This window comes from Athene noctua, chromosome 1, assembly GCF_965140245.1.
Source record: "Athene noctua chromosome 1, bAthNoc1.hap1.1, whole genome shotgun sequence".
NCBI classification, from domain to species: domain Eukaryota; kingdom Metazoa; phylum Chordata; class Aves; order Strigiformes; family Strigidae; genus Athene; species Athene noctua.
In genome coordinates this window covers 264,381,714-264,401,042 of record NC_134037.1, presented here as the reverse complement: position 1 = coordinate 264,401,042, position 19,329 = coordinate 264,381,714, and the positions used below count along the sequence as shown (strand labels likewise).

General features: G+C 56.2%; 1 protein-coding gene across 1 annotated transcript; it reads left to right on the top strand.

Moving 5' to 3' along the window:
- Positions 1 to 5,598: 5,598 nt before the first annotated feature.
- LOC141958766 (uncharacterized) lies at positions 5,599 to 17,595 on the top strand. The gene is made up of 4 exons (XM_074901666.1): positions 5,599 to 5,924; positions 14,211 to 15,276; positions 16,404 to 16,448; positions 17,086 to 17,595. Exons 1-4 carry the CDS (start codon positions 5,599 to 5,601, stop codon positions 17,131 to 17,133), a joined length of 1,485 nt encoding a protein of 494 aa, XP_074757767.1. The 3' UTR covers positions 17,134 to 17,595.
- The last annotated feature ends 1,734 nt before the right edge of the window (positions 17,596 to 19,329 follow it).

Sequence of the window (19,329 nt, the reverse complement as noted above, 5' to 3'; positions counted from 1 at the left end):
GTAACGGGGGGGGGTCGGATTCTGTGCGAGCGGTGCCGAGGCGGGAGAATCCCGCTGGCCGCTCGGTGGATCCCAGCCCCCCTAATCCTCAGGAGCCTCAGCCCCGGGGCCAGCCGGGACGTCCTGGGGGGCGCAGGGGGAGGGGGTCAGGTCGCGCCGTGTCCCCCGAGAGCGCCGGGCTCTGGGGCAGGGTCGGGGGGGGACGCAGTGAGGGGACAGTCCCGCCCCCCCCGGTCCCGGTGCGGGGCCTTGGGGAAGCGGCGACGGGGAGGGGGGGCTCGGCTGCGGGGGCTGCGTCACCCCGGGAGGGGTTTGGGGTCGGGGGGGACCCGGCGTGGCGGCCCCACGAGCCCCGCCGAGTCCTTTGGGGTTTGTTTTGGGCGAAGGCCGTCGCCGTGTTGTGCCCGGCAGAGGAGCGAGAGTCCCGGGGAGGGAGACGGCGCCCGGGGCTTTTCTCGACTCGCCTTCTGCCGCGGGCTGAGGCCCCCCCGGCTCCTCTTTCGGCCTTCGTGCGCCGCTGGGAGGCCGGGGGGGGGCACAGAGAGCCCCTGCCCGCGTCTTTGACGTGGCGGCCCCCCCGAGCGGGGCCGGGCCGAGCTTTGGTGGGGAGCGGGACGCGGCGGAGGGGGCTGGCCAGCAGCCTCGGGCCCTCCTTGGCCCCCGGACCGCGGGGCCGGCGCTGTGGTGGCCTCGGCGTGGCGGGGGGGCCACGGCAGACGACACACAGACGGGTGGCGCTTGTTGAGGGCGAGGGGGGCGGGGGGGCTCCGCGGTAGCCCCTCTGCCAGCGCCGGCCCTCGTGGGAACTGCTGGTAGCAGGTGCCGGGACTTTTGCCGGGATTTTAGGGGCTTTTTTCCGGGCGACGTGTTGGGCCGGTGCCGGCCCCGCTGGAGCTGCCACAGGCCTGGGGGTGCGCTGCGGTGCCCCCCCCCGTGCCAGGGCCGTGCCCGCGCTGGCTCCCGGCCCCGGGGCCCCGGGGGTTCCCTGGTTTGCAGCCCGATTCCGGTGGGTTCTTTCTGCCGCCTGGGTTGACTCCCTCCCCAGTCTGGCCCCGGGCTGGTTGGGGGGGCACTGCCACGGGGAGAGGGGAGAGGGCCCGAAGGGCACCGAGGGCTTGGAGTCCCTCCTGGACAAGTTCTCCCAGAGGAGAGCTCAGAGGATGCCTGGTCTGAAACGCTGTGGGTGCGAGTGTCGGCTGGTCTGAGCTGCTGTGGGTTTGAATCCCACGAGGTCTGAAACTGGGCCGGGGCTTTCAGTCCCCTCTGGGAGAATTGTGGCTGCGGGTCGCACCCGCTGCTCCTGGTAATTTTGAAGGATGTGCTGTGTGCGCTGGATTCCGGTTTCTGGATTACGTGCTCTGTTTACTGGATCACGGTTGCTGACTTTGTGCATTGGACTACGGCTTGTGGCTTTGTCTGTTAATGAGACTTAAGTCAGGTTGTTTGATCCCCATCTAAAACTGTTTTGGTCAAGTCTCCCATGGGGGTATTTGAAGGGACTGGGAACAAACCCTGGGAGGTGCGCTCAGCAAAAGCCCCTGGCGAGTCGATCGCAGAGGATCTGCCAAGCAGGCTGGCCCGGCCCCACCAAGCCCCCGACGTGCCCTAGAGGGGGATAAAGGCCCCGTAGTGGGCATGAAAAGTGTGCTGGGGCAGAGAGTCTGGGCTGTTCCTGCGTCGGGAAAGGTCAAGCCACGGCTGGGATTGCTTTTGTCGCGGGGCCGGGTGCCCTGGGGGGGTCGTGCAGGAGGACGGAGAAGGCAGCTCTGTGCCCCAGGGGATTAGATCTGAGGTGAAAGAGCCAAGGACCTGACCTGTCCAATCCCCCTGTTCCTGCAGTGGGTGCCCCGCAGCCCCCGGGCTCTGGAGGGGGCAGGAGGCAGGAGCAGGGTGCAGGCAGGCACAGTCCCTGCCTGCTCTGGCAGGAGTGGCTCTGGGCCAAGCAAACGTCCCCGTCGTGGTGCTTACGGACACGGGGCCGCACAGAGGGGACAAATCCCGGGGGAGCTCGGAGCCAGCACCTGGGGGAGACCTGGCAGAGGAGGGGGGGTCAGCAAGGGACCCAAAGGGGAGGTTTGGCAAAGGGACGGGGGAGAAGGGGCATCAAGGGCTGGGTGGAAGAACCACGGCACCAGGGATGGAGAAAAGATCATTTTTATTTTTAAGCTGTCAGCTGGGGTCACCCCAGGGAGGGTCCCAGCCCCACACCCCCTCTGCTGTCTCCTGGGTGCCCGTTGCTTCTCTGGAACCATCGTAGTCACCTCGGGGGCTTGGGGAAGCAGCAGCAGCAGCAGCAGCAGAACTTGCAGAGCCACTGCCATGAGGCCCTGAGACACCCCCAGAGCCCGGCTCTCCTGCCCCGTGCCTCGTTCTTCCGGATCTTGTCGCCGTCTGCAGCCCTGTCTGTGTCAATGAGGCCCCCCGGCACCTCCACTCTCTCCCCATAGAGCCAGATTTTGTGTCCCGGCTGCCGCAGCTTTGCCTCCACCTCCATGACGGTGGGGGGCTTGTAGGGTACCCTGGGGAGGGTCCCAGCCCGTCCCACCCTTGCAACCAGCCCCGGATCATCCGCGGTGGTCTGAGCGTATCCCAAGGGCTTTTGCTCCGGGAGGTTTTCCGTGGAACTGGGGCTGCTGGGCGAGAGAGGGCTCAGAGCGCGTAGCTTGGGCAGCTTCCACACGCCCCACGGGGTTTGGACATCACAAAAACTTTCTGGAGAAACGGAGCCTAATGACGAGGGGCGACTCACCGAGCGTAGCTCGGGCAGCTTCCACACGCCCCACGGGGTTTTGACATCGATAAATCTTTCTGGGGAAAGGGAGCCTCTTGACAAGGGCGGACCCAAGGACAATAGTTCTGGTAGCTCCCACAGGTGCTCTGCTCCCGGCGCCTTCGCCCTGGCCCTGCAGAGGAGCAGAGGTAAGTGAACCTGCCGCAGCCCGGCCCCTCCGGCGGGACGGGCAGGGCACGGGCTGAGGGGCTGGGGCAGGATCTGGGGGTCTCTCCCGGCACTCACCGCGTCTTCCGGGTTGGGGCGGGCTTCGTCCTTCTTCCGTGCTTGGCTTGAGAAGTCGTCCGGGAACGGGACGGCGTTTTCTCAGGCCTGCGGTGGCGTGTCCGCCGTTTGCGGGATGCTCGGCGCTGGGACCGCTCAGCTCTCTGTTTCTCCACCCGGGCTTTCTCTCTCCTTCTGCATTTTTTCCCCTTTTTCCTCATCCCCTGCAGGACCGCAAGAGCTGGGTGAGATGGGAGTAGCTGTGAGGCCCAAGCCACAGCCCCCCACACCACCCCACAGCATCCCACCCCCTGGCACAGCACGGTGCGGCGTCACCTACCCAGAACCTCCCGGCCCTCGACATGGCCTCCCTCAGGCTGAGCAGCAGCCTGAGCATCAGCATCGGAAGGAGCTGGTCCAGGGTGGGCTCCTTGTCACCCGCCATGGCTGTGGCCCCAGTGCGGCTGCTGCCTTTTATATTGGGGCAGGCGGGCAGAGCCCCCTTTGTGACATCGCCGGGTTGCCAAAGCTCACTTTGTGACATCACAGGGTGGGCCAAGACGCCTTTCTTACACCGGGCAGCCCCCCACTGCCACGCCCTTCCCCCTGCGAGGGGCTCAGGAGGAGCTGGGGTGTCCCCCTGGGAACCAGGGACCCCTGTGTCGGCCCGGCCCGGCCCGCTTGGAGGCTCAGAGACAAACCCCACAGGGCCCCGGGGCCAACGTAGCCGAGAGACCCCGTAGCTGAGGCCAGGCCCGGCGCGGTGGGACGAGGCGCTTTCTGCCCGCCTGCGTGTAAGGCCCGAGAGCCGCGTCGGGACCTTCACGGGACCATCTTTGTGTCCAGCTTTGAGCTCGCTGGGCTGCGCACGGGGCTGGCGCTGATGCCCGCGAGCTGGGGGCGGCAGCGGGGCGCCTTGTGTCCGTCAGCATCTCTGTTGCACTGGGGCTGCTCCTGGCCACTGTCACGTTCTTCCTTCGCCCCTTGTCCCCGTCCGCAGCCTTGTCTGTGTCCGGGAGCACCAACGGCAGCTCCGCTCTGCAGCCCTGGGGCCACATTGTGACCCCTGCCAGCCCCAGCTGGGCCTGCACCTGCATTCTGGGGGCATCTGGGGGGCTCCTTGGGGAGGGCTGTACCATCGCCGCTGGGCCAGGTCCATCTGCATCCACCTGCAGAGCGCCTCAGTCACGGCCTGGCTGCTGAAGATGTGCTGGGTGAGCTCCTGGACGCGCTGCCACTTGGCCGTGGAGTTGGCCGGGGGGGTGTCAGGTGGCGTCTCCACATCTCTGAATGTCAGCCCCTTGTCTGCCTTGTCCCCAGGTCCCTGCTGACTTCTGCTGTGGGGGGTCCTTGCCCAGGGCCAGCAGCCCCTCATCATCCTTGGGGGGACCGGGGGGTCCCCAAGGCTTTTGCGCCACCAGCACCGCCATGGCACGGGGCCGGGGCTTGGGGAAGGAGGGTGTGCATGGCACTGGAGCCACTCATCGAGAGGGGGCTCTGGGCTGCCGTGGGGTGTCGGCCGTTTGCAGGGTGCTCGGGGATGGGACCGCTCAGCGCTCGGCATCTCCGCCTGGGCTTTGCCTGTCCTTGTCCAACATTTCGCCGCCTTCCTCCTCCTGGGCAGGATCCTAAGAGCTGGGTGAGATGGGAACAGCTCGCTGGCCCACACCACAGCCCCCCCGCCCCCCAGCACCTGCCACCTCTGGCTTGTGGGGGGGGTTTGAATGCTGAGTACAGCCATGAGCGACTGCCTCCAGTATACGTGTTGGAAATGAGCTCTGAAGTCCATCCTCGGGAATGGTTTCTGTAGTTCTTTCCTAACAGAAAACTGCCGTCCTTCCGAGTGTGCCTGACGTCCCGGTTCACAAATCACAGGAGCAACAATCCTCCTCGCCGTGTCCCCATGCCCTTGCGCCAAGGCTTCTCGCCTCACTGTTACCCACGGATCATCCCCAGCTAAGGGAGGACACAGGCCAGATTCTCTTGTAGGATTTACAGGGTCAGGGTCTAAACGATTATCACCGTCCAAAGACCCAGCACATAGAGCTTGCCGCAGGGGTTCAGAACACGTGTCCTCCGTGTCCTCCGATAAATCTGACAGGAAACGTCTCGGTGCTTTGGGGCGTTCCGGCCACGTGGGCGAGTCCTCATCGGCAGACAGTGGGCATGTGGAAGGGGCTCGCGGCTTTTCTGGGGGTGTCTCAGGCACAACTGTAGACTCGGACCCACTAGGTGAGGTGGCAGCGGCTGCAGCTGCCGCGGCAGTCCCATCAGGTTTTAACTGTTTCGGGGATTCCTTTACCCGTTGCCGTGTAGTTCAAGATGACGCAGCAGGGACCCCACGCCTTTTGCACCAAATAAGCAAAGTCCGTGTCAGCTTTTCCTCAGACTTGATTCCCATCTTCTCCAGAATTCTTATCAAAGTATGTAAAACAGTCTTTTTCTCGGCAGAAGTCTTCTCCCCCCCCTTTAGTCCCCAGCTGCTCACCTTCTCTCCAGGTGCCTTCAGTTACTCAGGTAACAGGAGCCACTTGCCTGCCGGCGTGGTCTGCTGCTACTGGGCCCAGGTCAGGGCTGGACTGAAACGGGCAGGGGGGACGAAGATGGAAACCGGAGAGTTCGGGCAGTTCCCAGCCGCTCTGCCCCGGGGTTTGCAGCGGGGGCAACGGGCAGCGCAGTGTGGCACGGCACGGGATGGCACGGCGCGGTACGGCAAAACACGGCAGGGCCTGACACGGTCCAGCGCGGCGCGGCAAAGCCTGGCACGGCACGGCATAACACGTTGTGGCACGGCCGGGGCAGGACAGCACAGCACGGCGCGGTACGGCACGGCACGGGGAGGAGCAGCGCCGTGCGCGGGGCCCGTGCAGACGGTTGGTCTTTTCGGCAGAGAAGAGATGCCGGAGCCGGGCGTGCGGCTTCAGCGCAGGTGAGCCCAGAGCCCCTGATCAGGACACCCCCCCCCCCAGCTGCCCCTGACTTGGCTTCTGTGACACCCCCAGGCAGGAGCATCCCTGGGACCCCCCCGCGATTCTGGGGGCTCCTCCTGGCAGCCACGGCCCTGGCAGCCACCGGAGGCCCCTGAGCCACGAGGCCACCGAGCCACGGCGAGGACACGGGGTCGTGACCAGTCCCCACCGGCTTGACGGCAGCGGGACGGGGGGCTGGGGACATGGGGACAGGAGGGTTGGGGACACGGGGACGGTGTGTCCCCACGGGCACCCGCGGAGGCCGGACGAGGCCTTGGGCAGAGTCGGGAATGGGGGTGGGTGCCGATGGGGACGCGGGGGGGGACACGCATCGGCAGGGCTGATTTTGGGGGTGTCCCTGCCCAGGTTTTTGCTGGTCCCCGAAGGAATAAAGACTTATTGTGGGTGCGGGGTGTCCCCGGGGGGTTCCTGCAGCTGCCTGGGCTGGGGGCAGCACGTGGGGGGCTGTACCCCAGGTCCTTTCGACTAGCCCCCAGCCCCCGAGGGAGCAAAGGGGCAGGCGATGGGCCCGGCTCCCCGGGGGTCCCTGCGCCCCCGGCCTGTCCCTGGCTCTGCGGGTGGGGGTCAGGGACGGATCCTGCCCTGCGCGGGCACAGGAGCCACCTCCTCTCCCTGCCCCTCACCCCCCGGTGCCCCCTGCCCCCAGGGGCGGCCCCGTCCCCAGGACACGGGTGACACCGGGCGGCCTCGATGAGCTTTAATGAACCCTGGGGTCCCACAGCCGGCTGCGGGCAGCTCCCGGGGCCGGCCCGGGCAGCGCTCCCGGCTCGGGTCAGTGACGGGGGGCCGGACCCCCAGGCACGGCGGGGCAGGGAGACGGGCCCCCACGGAGGCATCACGTCCCTGCGGCGGGCGGGCGGGCGTTCACCCGTCCCGAGTTGCTGCCCGGTCTCAGCCCAGTCCGCCGCTCTGGGCGGGGGTCGGGGTCTCCCACCGCACCTCCTGAGTGTAATAAACTATTGTAACTAATTTGCTAAGTTAAGCAAGGCGGGTATGATAGGTTTGAATGATCTGTAAATGTTAAACCACACTATCCTGCTGTCTAAAGTATTGTAAAAATAGAATATGGTACCCTGTGTGGGTTTTGAAGTGATTTGCAGTTACTATGACCCGTATTACAATGAATGTTTGAATATATATGGATAAAATATCAAGTATGGCATTCGGTTGGAAAAATGTAACTACTTCTTGGGAACCCCATCACCTAGAGCTGATAGGTAACCGCTTCTCGGAACACCCCCCCCACCTAGAGCTAACCTGTGACTGCTGCTTGGAGAAAAGCCGCCAAAAGATGGGATCATGAGGCTTTTAAAAGATCCAGGAGGAGAAAAGCGTGCCAAGAGACCAAGGCTCCGAGACTTCCAAAAGACCCCACAGGGGAGGACAAAGCCCCGAGCATCTCAAAGGACCCGCTGGAGAAAAGCAGGACAATCGTCTGACGAGAGAGGGCTGGTTAAAGACGGTGGCACAGGAGTATAAAAACCTCTGTTGTTTTGAACTCGGGGTGCGTGTGGCAGAGCTGCGGCTCTCCCTGCACCCAGCGCTGCTTTGCCTATTGCTTCCCACCCTCAATCGATTGAACCCTGTATTGGGTCTGGCTGAACTGGAATCGGTTTTCCCCTATAGCAGCCCTCACGGTGCTGTGGTTTGTGCTGGGAGCTGCAGGGTGTTGATAGCACCCTGGTGTTGTGGCTGCTGCTGAGCAGGGCTCACACAGCACCAAGGCTCTTTCTGATATTTTCCCCAGTGGGACGGGATGGGCAAGATCTCGGGAGGGGACACAGCTAGGACAGCTGACCCAAACCGACCAAAGGGATATTCCATACCATATGACGTCTGCTCAGTATAAAGCTGGGAGAAAGGAGGAAGGGGGTGGGGTCACCCTTGGTCCTCCGAGGCAACTACTACGCGTATTGGAGCCCTGCTTCCTGAGAAGGCCCGACATCGCCTCTTCATGGGAAGTAGAGAATAAATCTGTTTGCTTTTGCTTCCGCGCGCGGACTTTTGCTTCGCTTTGCTTATATTAAAACTGCTTTTGTTTCACCCACAAGGGTTAGTTTATCTTCTTTCCCCTCTTTACCCTGTTGAGAAAACAAAGGGAAGGGGGGGGGGAAGTGATAGAGCGACTTGGTGGATACCTGGCATTTAGCCAGAGTCAAACCATCACAAACCCAAATAAAATTATATGGTTTTATAAAAATTGGCTTTGTCCGATTATAACAATTTGAGATCACGTTGGCGTCACCAGTGTGCTTTCCTGGACTGCGGCTTCTCGAGGGGCGCCCCACAGATTGTGGCTCGAAAGTAGCAGCGTGGGTCAGTCTCCAGAGATCAACGGACAAAAGAGAAGCAATAGTCAAAGGAATTGGAGCTCCAAAGGAAAAACTGCAGTATAAAATACCCGGAATTCTGGTGCACGAAGACCCGAACGAAGCCGACGGAGCGGTGAGTATAAGGCACACCGTTCGGTTGGGTGGGATTCGGTTGCTTGTGTGTGAGAGTGTGATTGAGACGGAACCTCATTCTGGAAACGAAAGTAGTTTTGGAGCCAGGATTTGAGTTCCGAATCGAGTGCGGAGGTCTTCTAACCGCGGTTCCAAACTCCCGCGAGGGATTTGGCCGGAGAAGGACCGAAGCGGATCCTATAGGACTCGTGGGTGGGTGCACGGGTTCTAGGGGTACGTGGGTGGGTAAAGGGTTCAGCCCTCCCGCAAGACACTCTTACTGGTAACCAAGGGCGAGAGGAATTGCCGTAGAAAATTCCTAAGGCGAGAGGAATTGCCGTAGAAAATTCCCAAAGGATACGTGGATGGGTAAGAGGCCCAACTCCCTGGGTCCAACCCCCTACAAGGGCTGTAGAAGTTTCCACAGTAAAAGCCCTAGATGGGTCAAAAGGAATCAAAAACCCGGGAGCAAGAAAGAAAAAAAAAAAAAAAAAGAGTAAATTACCGGATATACCACCAGATAGTCCATTAGGCATAATGGTTAGAAACTGGAATGAAAGTGGTCCTAGAAAAGGAAAAAGTAAATTAAAATGAGTCCAATATTGTATGGTTGAATGGCCGAAGAAACCTTTAAACCCACCTGTCTTCTGGCCTACTTTTGGATTTTTTTGAAGACTGGATTTGCCAGGCTTTAGTACATCTGTTTACTCAAGAAAACCTTTTAGTCGAGAAGAAAGCGATTATGCAAAATTGTGGATCAGGACTTCACGTCCTTATCCAGCTTCAATACTTACACTAAAAAAGGATGAAAAATCTGAAGAAAAAAGGGGATAAGAACAAGGAAGGGATAGAGAAAGATGACGAATGGGCACCACTAGATAACTGGCCGCCTCCATACTTTAACAGCCCCGGCCCCGGCGGCCTTAACTCCAGCTGCTTCAACTGCCCCCGAGGCCTCAACTGCCCCGGCGGCTCTGACACCCCCGGCGGTTCCCTTCTGCCTCCGGCTGCATGTGCAAGAGGTAAAACTGCCGTAACTGAGGGACCTTCTTTACCCCTCACGGGAGGTGCCCCTCGGAGGCGATCAAGGAGGCATCGGATTTGGGGCAGTCCCGTTCAACACCTCCGATGGACCAAATTTAAAAACAAGAAAAAAAATGGGGACTCTATTAGATGATCCTCTGGGAGCAGCTGAGAGGTTGGATCAATGTTTAGGTCCCAGTACTTGCACCTGGGAAGAAGCACAGTCCCTTTTAAGCGTTTTATTTACGACCAAGGAAAGGCAAATGATTAGACCAGCCGGAATGTGTTTGTGGGAACCGCAAAACCAAGCGGGGCCGCCGGCGGGTCGGAACTGGCCCAGTGTCCGCCCTCACTGGGGTCATAAGAACAGGGCCGGCAGAATATGAGGGACCTCAGAAATTGAACAGTGGCCGGCATTAGAGAAGCAGTTCCTCGGGGGCAAAACATTAATAAAGCCTTTAGCGAACATCAGGGGAGAGATGAACCACCCACTGGTCGGCTGGAAAGATCAAGAGAGAATTTACAAATGTGTTCGGGGGTAGAGCCCACACGCCCCGTGGGAGCGGCTTTATTAAAAAACAAAACCAAACCAAAAAACCAAACCCACTCAATTCGTAGCCAATTCATGAGGTGCCATCAGGGCAAAGTTAGAGGAAGTATACAATTGGCAAGACCGGAGTCTGCAGGAGCTATTAAAAGAAACACAGAAAGTGTAAAAGCAGAAAGCAAAGGCGAAAATATTTGCAGCAGTCAGAGAAACCTCTGAGATCTCATTCTAACGGATTTACCTGCAGCTTTGGGTGGTGAAGAGCAAGGGGCAGTAATTAGAGGAAACGAATTAGCATGCTATTATTGTGGAAAGAAGGGACGTTTACAGCAGAACTGCAGAAAACAGGAGCAGGATAAAAGGATGTTTAAAGAAGAATAACAGAGTCGGGAGTTCTATTTTCTGGGGATAAAGACGTCAAAGGAGTGCTTGATAAAAATAAAATGAAGCCCCAGAGAGAAGAGTTTGGATTTTTAGCAAATAGGGGTGCGGGGGGAAAAAAAAAAAATCAACTGTAAAAAAATATTCCGAGGGGATTTATTATTGCTACCAGAAGCTGAAATTAAAAAAATAAATAATAGTACAAGAAAAAATAAAAAAAAAAATTATACATTAATGGGAAAAGACGAGCGACAGATAAATCCTAAAGTCTGGTATACAAAAGGAGAGATTGGAAAGCTTAAAATAAAGCCTATTTAAATTGTTAGAATTGATCCGGAGACACCAATTCAGACAAAACAATACCCCGTTCCCCTAAAGGGTCGAGAGGGGCTGGAACCAATTACAGACGAATTATTGAGTAAAGGCACATTGGGACCTTGTATGTCTCCACATAATACACCTATTTTACCGGTTTTAAAATCAGACGGATCTTACAGATGGGTGCAAGATTTCAGGGCTGTGAATCAGCCAACTGTGGCTCGTTTCCCTGTGGTAGCAAACCCCCATGTGCTGCTTAACCAACCACCCCTGACTATTCGCTGCAGTGTAACTGACTTAAAGGATGCATTTTGGTCCTGCCCCGGGACAAGGGGAACAGAGACTATTTTGCATTTGAATGGGAAGATCCATCTAATAATAGAAAACAACAACTCAGAGGGACAGGGCTTCCCCAAGGGTTTACAGAATCGCCTAACCTTTTTGGGCAGGCATTAAAAAAAAAAAAAAAAAGGTACCGCAGATGTTCAAGCCATCCTCAAAAATAAAGCTTTTACAATATGGAGATGATTTATTAATAGCTGGACAAACTGAGAATGGTGTCAGGATGGGGACTATAGAACTGCTGAACTTTGTAAAAAAAAAAAAAAAAAAAAGATTCAAGGTTTCAAAATCTAAATTACAAATTGTAGAAAATGAAGTCCTGGGGGCAGTAGGGCTTTGAGTGATCATTTCTTGAGATATTTTGGCTGCATTGGAATATATGAAATTGCAAAACAAACTACATACGGTTGTTTATCCTGTTAAAGGATTAATAAAAGAACTATGAGACAGACCGCAGCTGGTGGAAGGAAAACAGCTTATCAACCTTTTGAGAGGGTCCAGGTAGATTTCACAGAACCACCAAAAGTTGGGAGATACAAATATTTGCTGGTAATGGCAGATCAATTAACTCACCGGGTAGAAGCCTTTCCTACCACCAGAGCGACTGCTCAGTCAGTAACTAAATAGTACTGGAACAAATTCTACCACGGTTTGGAATTATAAAAGCATTTAATTCGGATCATATTAGCCCAGACACCTCCTTTAGGATTTGCAGTACACAAAACACAGGGAGGAGATGAAGTAATGATTAAAACCTGGAAGGAGGAAAGCTTACCTCATGGATAAGAAGGACCATTCCGAGTACTATTAACCACAAAAACTGCTGCAAGAACTGCTGAGAGAGGGTGGACTCGAGTTTCAGGGTGAAAGGACCGGTTACAGAAAAGCCTCAGTGGAAGATTGAATCAACGCCGGGAGACCTAAAGCTTCGAATGCAGCGGAATCAACAAAGGGATGGACTCATTAAGACTAATTGAATAATTAGAAGGACTCTGTATTGGTAACAAGAAAATGTAAGGTATTTGCTATGAAGCTTTGTAAAATCCTGAATGTTTGTTATAATAAGTTGTGGTGTCTGCTTTATAAATAAGTGTATAAGCCGCTGTATATAGTTGAACAAGAAGTTGAATAAGAGTAACAAAAAGGAGAAGAAGACTAAAAATAAATTCGAAGTGAGGGCAAGACCGGGTTGGCCTCCATTTTTGCTGTTGAGAAGATAAACACCCGACCGTTGGCAGCAACCCAATGGGTCTAGGGACAAACAGAAAAATGTGCCATACCGGACCTCACTATAGGGGTTTCCTTTTTCTCCTAATTATATGTGTCGGCCCTGTCCTGGATACAGAAAGCCGAAGTGCTCCATGTGATCCCCTTGAAGATAACAAGTTTGTTTTATTAGCCAAGACAATGAGCAGAACTTTCAATCGAAGCCACTGTTGGGTCTGTGGAGGACCTGTAGGACTGTCCAGCTGGCCGTGGGTCTCTGTACCCCTTACTCCATCGCAGATTGTGAGTAATTACAGTGATGTTAACAACACTACCAGGGAAGAAAACGGAGCATGGCCAATCCAGTTTCCAAATCAGGGCAGATCTGTGTGAACCGAACTCGGACAGGAGGAACTGATGTAGGGGAGAGTAAATGCCAGTGGACACTTACACATAAATCGATCAACAAAGACAGAGGTATTTATATATGGTTATGGCTTAATGAACAGGGACATAGCAAAGGGGTCAAGGGATTCTGGTCAGATAAAAATAAAACTGAATATGCTAAGTTATACAGAAACAGCGTTTATAGTCAAACCTGTGTATGGAGAAATGATACGGGATCCTGGTGTTGCCATGTACGGATAAATGATAATTTGAACGAAGTTTTCAGTCCTTTAGGAGATAAAAACAACCTTAATTGGATCCCTGATTATTTTGTTAATAATTCTCACTTTTGGACCTTGTATCTTAAATTAATTAACCTTGTTAAGAACAGGATTAAAACTGTCCAACTCATGATATTAAGGCAACAATATACTGACTTAACAAGAAGATGGCACCTTTTTAGGGGCTGCTAGGGAAGCTATTTTTAAGCTTAACCAGCAAGTTGAGGTATAAAAAGAAATGGGGGGACTGTAATAAACTATTGTAACTAATTTGCTAAGTTAAGCAAGGCGGGTATGATAGGTTTGAATGATCTGTAAATGTTAAACCACACTATCCTGCTGTCTAAAGTATTGTAAAAATAGAATATGGTACCCTGTGTGGGTTTTGAAGTGATTTGCAGTTACTATGACCCGTATTACAATGAATGTTTGAATATATATGGATAAAATATCAAGTATGGCATTCGGTTGGAAAAATGTAACCGCTTCTTGGGAACCCCATCACCTAGAGCTGATAGGTAACCGCTTCTTGGGAACCCCATCACCTAGAGCTGATAGGTAACCGCTTCTTGGGAACCCCATCACCTAGAGCTGATAGGTAACCGCTTCTTGGGAACCCCATCACCTAGAGCTGATAGGTAACCGCTTCTCGGAACACCCCCCCCACCTAGAGCTAACCTGTGACTGCTGCTTGGAGAAAAGCCGCCAAAAGATGGGATCATGAGGCTTTTAAAAGATCCAGGAGGAGAAAAGCGCGCCAAGAGACCAAGGCTCCGAGACTTCCAAAAGACCCCGCAGGGGAGGACAAAGCCCCGAGCATCTCAAAGGACCCGCTGGAGAAAAGCAGGAGAATCGTCTGACGAGAGAGGGCTGGTTAAAGACGGTGGCACAGGAGTATAAAAACCTCTGTTGTTTTGAACTCGGGGTGCGTGTGGCAGAGCTGCGGCTCTCCCTGCACCCAGCGCTGCTTTGCCTATTGCTTCCCACCCTCACTCGATGGAACCCAATAAAATGATATATTTTTATAAAAATCGGCTTTGCCCGGCCATAACGCGGGTGCCGGCGCCGAGGGGGCTCAGCACCTCGCGGGTGGCGTTGGTGCCGGGCGCCGAGGGGGCTGAAGCTCAGGTCGCGGCGCGGCCCCCCCCGGCCTCCGGGGGGCGCCCCCCTCCTGGCCGCCCCGGTCCCCGCGGAAAGGCCCTGCCCGCCCCCCGCTGCGGAGCCGCCCCGGGCTCGGCCGGGAGAGGGGGCGGGCCTCGGGCCGGGCGGGAGGGGAGCTGGGCTCCGGGCCCGCAGTGGCCGGGGCGGCTGCCCATCGCGTGGGACGGGAGCGCGGCTCGTTCGCGCGGGGCCGGGACCGGCCCGGCGCCGCTTCTCCGCTCCGCCGGCGGCTCCCGCCGCCGCGTCCCTCCCGCGTGTTACCGGGGGGCGGGAGGGGAGCGGCCGGCCGCGTGGGGAGCGGCCACCGGCCGGGCTCAGACCCCGCCCGGCCTCGGGGCTGAGCCGGGACAGACGGCGCCTCCCGGCGGTCCCTTGGCCCCCGCAGGTTTGGTCGCCGCGGCTGCCGAGCGGCGTGCCGGCGCTGCCGCCGCCCCGTGGCGCCGCGGGCAGGTCCCGGCGCTGCTGTCGGGCGGGAGGCGGCCCGGGGGCTGTGTGCGGCTGTGCTGGAGAGTTCCGGGCGTGCCGAGGGTCCCGGGGCTGCTGGCGTTCCCTGCCGGCGCCTCGCTGCTGGGAGCCGGCGTGTTCCTGCCCGCGGCTCGGGCTGGGTTGGGGGCGAAGCAGCTGTTGGAGAGAATCCCCCGGAGCTCGGCCCCGGGGCTGGAGTGTTGCGAGCGGCTGGGGGTGCGGGGTCGCCCGGGCAAGTGCCTGGGCCCGCGGGCGCCTGCGGGGCACTGGAACTTGGCTGCCCTATTCCTCCCTCGTTGGAGCTTCGGGGATTTTCTGGAGAAAGTGTAATTGCAGAGGAGCGCGGGTCGCGGCGACATGCTGGGGCCTGGCCCACGCCTACCGGGTGCTGCTGAAGGAAGGCTTCTCCGTGCCCTCCGAGGGGAGAGAAGGGCTCTGGGGCTGGGAACAGACCCCAGAGGCTGCGGCCCCTGCCAGGTCCTCAACGGAAACTGCAGCCGCTCCAAGGCCGAGGGCGGGCGCTGCCGCCGAAGCAGAGGCCCAGCCCACGCCGGTGTCGGGCGCTCCCGGCGAGAAGACAAACACCCCGAGCAATGCCCTGGCAGTGTACGCGGTGAGGACGGAGCAGGGCCATCGCCAGAAGAGGAGGAGGCGGAGGCAGAGCCAGGGCCAGTCACCCCATCCTGAGCCCTGCGGGAGCTGCCAGAGAGGCGGAAGGATTTCAGCCGCCCCCCAGGTGAGCACCTCGTTCCCCGGCTGCCCCGGTGCCGGGGTCGCGGGGCCGGGAGTGGGGAAGCAGAGGGGAGGGAGGCCGGGCAGCGGGGAGCCCCGTCTCGGGAAGGGGCGCCGACAAGGAATTGGGAGAAGGAAATCGCTGGGCTGCGGACGGGATCCTGGTCTGGGGGGTGGGTGCTGTGCCGAGGGAGCCTCCCCCCGTCCCTCCGCTGCCTCGGAGGTGGGGGATCCCTGCAGGCCCCCCCCAGCACGGCGGGGTTCAACCCCTGCCCGCCGCCCACCCGCACACCCACCCGCACTGCCCAAAGCCGGAGCGAGGGTCTCTGAGCCCCGGCAGACTCACCGTTCTGCTCCCAGTACCCCCAGTGCTCCCACTGGGCAGCCCCTGGGGGGTTCCGCGGCCGCTCTGCCTGAGCAGGGTGACGGGTGGGGCCCCACAGGGGCACTGTGGGTACTGGGGGACACTGGGAGCACTGGGGACACTAATGGTACTGGCGGGCCCCGGGAGCCCTGGGGGCCCTGGGTGCGGCTCCTGCTCCCCCCCGCCGCTCTCCCGTGGCTGGGGGGGTCGGGCCCCTCCCGGAGCCCGCAGCGGCCCCGCGCCCGGCCGGGCCCCCCTGCGCCTCGCCAGGGGCTGCGGCTGCGAGGCCGAGGCCTCCGAGCAGGTGCGCGGGGAGGGGACCGGGGCCTGCCGGGGGGCGTCGGCCTGTCCCTTCAGGCTGCCGGGGCGGGGGGCACGGCCCCGGGTGGGGGCAGCGAGCAGCAGGGCCGCCAGGCCGCGGGTCATCGCGGTTACTCGGCTTCTGACCAATCTCAAACTGTCAGGATTGTTCCCAGAGCGCCTGGGCGCTGGTAATTAAACCTGTCAAACGATAGCCACTTATTAATTTTTCCTGCTGTTAACAATATCCTGAGAGAAAGGAGTTTTTCTAAAGCTTCTTCCTTTTACGAGTTCCCTCCTTTGGTTTTTCCATTGCACTCCTGCGATCCTTCTTATTTATCATTCCACATCTCTCTATTTTCTGCTTTATAAAAGAACCACAACCAGGGCAGCACTGAAACCGGTCAGTCACACAGACTAGTATGACTAGAGTTGTTAGAACAGCGACAATTACTTTCTTTAACCAGGTCCTTAAGTTCGGAAACCAGGATGTCATGAACTTCAATCTCGGGGTAAGTGCCTGATACCCATCAGCAGGATTGTGTGTTTTTTAAAAAAAAGCATTTTGCAGATATTACAGATATTGTGTAACCAGTTCATCTCCATCCAAAAGACTGTACCAGGCACAGCAAGTATTCTCCCAAATAAAATTTCAGCTGGGGAAATCCCAATTGGCTTCTTGGGGTATTCCTTATATCCCGGAACACTACATGTAAAGCATCAGGCCACTTTAGGCAAGCCTGTTTACAAGCCTTAACTAATTTTTCTTCTAAGGTTCTGTTCATTCGTTCTACTTGACCAGATGATTCTGAATACCAGATGAGTATGAAACAAAAAATGCCAAAGGAATTACAAATCTGAATTCAAACCGCAGCTCTGAAATGACCCCCTCGATCAGAATCGGTGACTTCAGGAACTCCGTATCTGGGAATTGTTTCCTTCAGTAAAATTTCTACTACTGCTTTTGCCTCCTTTTTCCTAGTAGGAAAAGCTTCTATCGCTAACATGGCAGAGTAGCCCATTGTTTCTGGCATGGCAGCGCTGTCAGTTGGGAGCTTTTGAAAAGGAAAGGTGGCTGGAGGTCTTTTTCCGCTGGGTGCCTTAATTCATACAGAAGCATATTTTTTACAAAGTTTACACCCTTCACAGATTCTTTTGGCTGCTGCACTAATTCCCGGGGCAGCCCCAAGTCTTTGAATCGGGAGTGCTAAGCTCTCTGGCCCCCCATGAGTGTTTTTGTGATGCCATCGCGTCACCGGTAACAAATACCTTTGTGGAAGAAGAGGCTTGAGACTGAGCACCCGTTGTTCTCCTTGTGGCTGGGCTCCAGGCCGGATCCACTGCTCCTTTTCTTCGCCAGGGAGGTCTTCAGGTAACTTCTTTATCTCCGGGAGTTCGATATCGCCTCACGATGTGATAATGACACGATAGACACCACCTGTCGTGCTGCGGCTCTGGCTGCTTGGTCAGCTCAAGCATCTCCTTCTGAAATCCTATCTTGCCTCTGGGTAGGTGCTGTTATACAGGTGGCAGAAATCTCAGAGGGTGGTTGTAGCGCCTCCAGTAATGCCTTGAGCTGCTTGCCATGAGCCATAGTCTTCCCAGCTGATGGTAAGCAGCCCCATTCTTGCCATAAAGTCCCAGTCGCGTGGCAGATACCAAAAGCGTATTTAGAGTCCGTATAAATGTTACCTCTGGTCCTCCTGCGTAATTTGCAGCTTCTGCGAGAGCAATTATTCCCGCTCCCTGTGCCCCCAAAGGTGCAGGCAAAGGTCCCGCCGAGAGTACCCGCGTTTCCGTAGCCCCTGCGAAACCGGGGACATCTGCGACCTCCTGCATAACAGGAGGAGCCGTCCGTGAAGAGGTTCAAGTCAGGGTTATCTAAAGGCTGATCCTGTAAACCGTCTCGCAGTGTGCTGCTTTGGCTTCATAACTGAACACGGTTCTGGTTATCTTTCTCTCCATGGGAGGGTGAAGGCATTAGGGTGGCAGGGTTCAATGTATTGCACCTTTCCAACTTCAAACGATTAGCCAAGGATAGGACTGTCTCTGTGCGCCCCTTGAGGAGAGAAAGCTTTCTCTGCATATTGTTTTAACGGTATCTCTACGTAATGGGGCACACAGACCGTTAGTGGATGTCCTCGGACAATTGTCCTAGGGTTTCTTCTGTCGTTCCAGCTGCTGCTGCTATTGCTCTAATGCAAAAAGGAGTTCCTTCAGTCACTGGGTCTAATTTGGGAGAAAAATAGGTAACAGGTCGTTCGTGTGGTCCTAAAGTTTGTACTAACACCCCTCTTGCAATTCTTTTCATCACAACAGAATGTAAAAGGCTTTGAATAATCAGGAAGTCCTGGCTTTAATATGAACCCAAGATATTTCGCTCGCTGTTTGCGCATAGCGGTCACTTGGACAGAGATGCACGGTGTCCCTTGTTAACCAGCTGGATACACAGATACTCAGAATGCCTGATACAGTCATCCTTAGTTTTGCTTGCCAGTAACAAATCACCAACATATTGTATCCAGGCAGACTTACCTGGAAAAAACAAATTTTGTAAATAATTTTTCAAAATTTGAGAAAATACTGTTGGAGAACTGGTAAAATCCTAGTGGTAACCTAGCCCAGGGGAACTGCTTCCCGTGCCACGTGAAGGCAAAGACTGATTGGCTTTCTTCTGCAATTGGAATGCCAAAGAAAGCTCCTGTAAGATTAAGCCCCGTGAAATACTGTGCCCGGACTGGAATCTGTGTTAAAATCAGCCTAGGATCTGGTACCACAGGGTGTGAAGCCGTGACCTGCTCATGTACAGCTCGTAAATCTCGAACAAATCTATATTCAGCATCTCCATCGTTATCTGCTTTATGTTTACTAACTGGTAAAATTGGAGTGTTACAAGGACTACGACACTCCTTCAAAACTTAAAAAAACCGCACAGTTTGTTTTTCTATACTGGGAATGGCCTCATTTATAATTGGATATTGCCAAGCTGAAGGAGTCGTCCCTCCTTCTGTTTTTATCACAACTGGCTCAGCTGATTTTAACCATCCCACTGCATCTCCTGTTGGACTTCAAAGTTCTCTGGGAGCCGCAGCCAATTCAAAGCGTACATCGTTCAAATCATTTGGGTTTTGACCTCCCAATTCAATTATTTTTGAGCCCATTCAAATCGACCGAATCCCTGTTAGAGCCAAGGAGATAAACGTACCAGGTTCCTGCAAAAGGTCTCGTCAAAGGGGTAGATCCATGTTTTATCGCTTCCCCTACTGCTCTCTGTACGATCATTTGGAATGTGAGGAACTTCAAAATTCAGTAGAGGCCCAGAAGGCCAGTAGGGGAATTGGGAGAGATCACAAAGTTACCCCAAACCAAGTCCTTACCCAAAACGATTCTGTT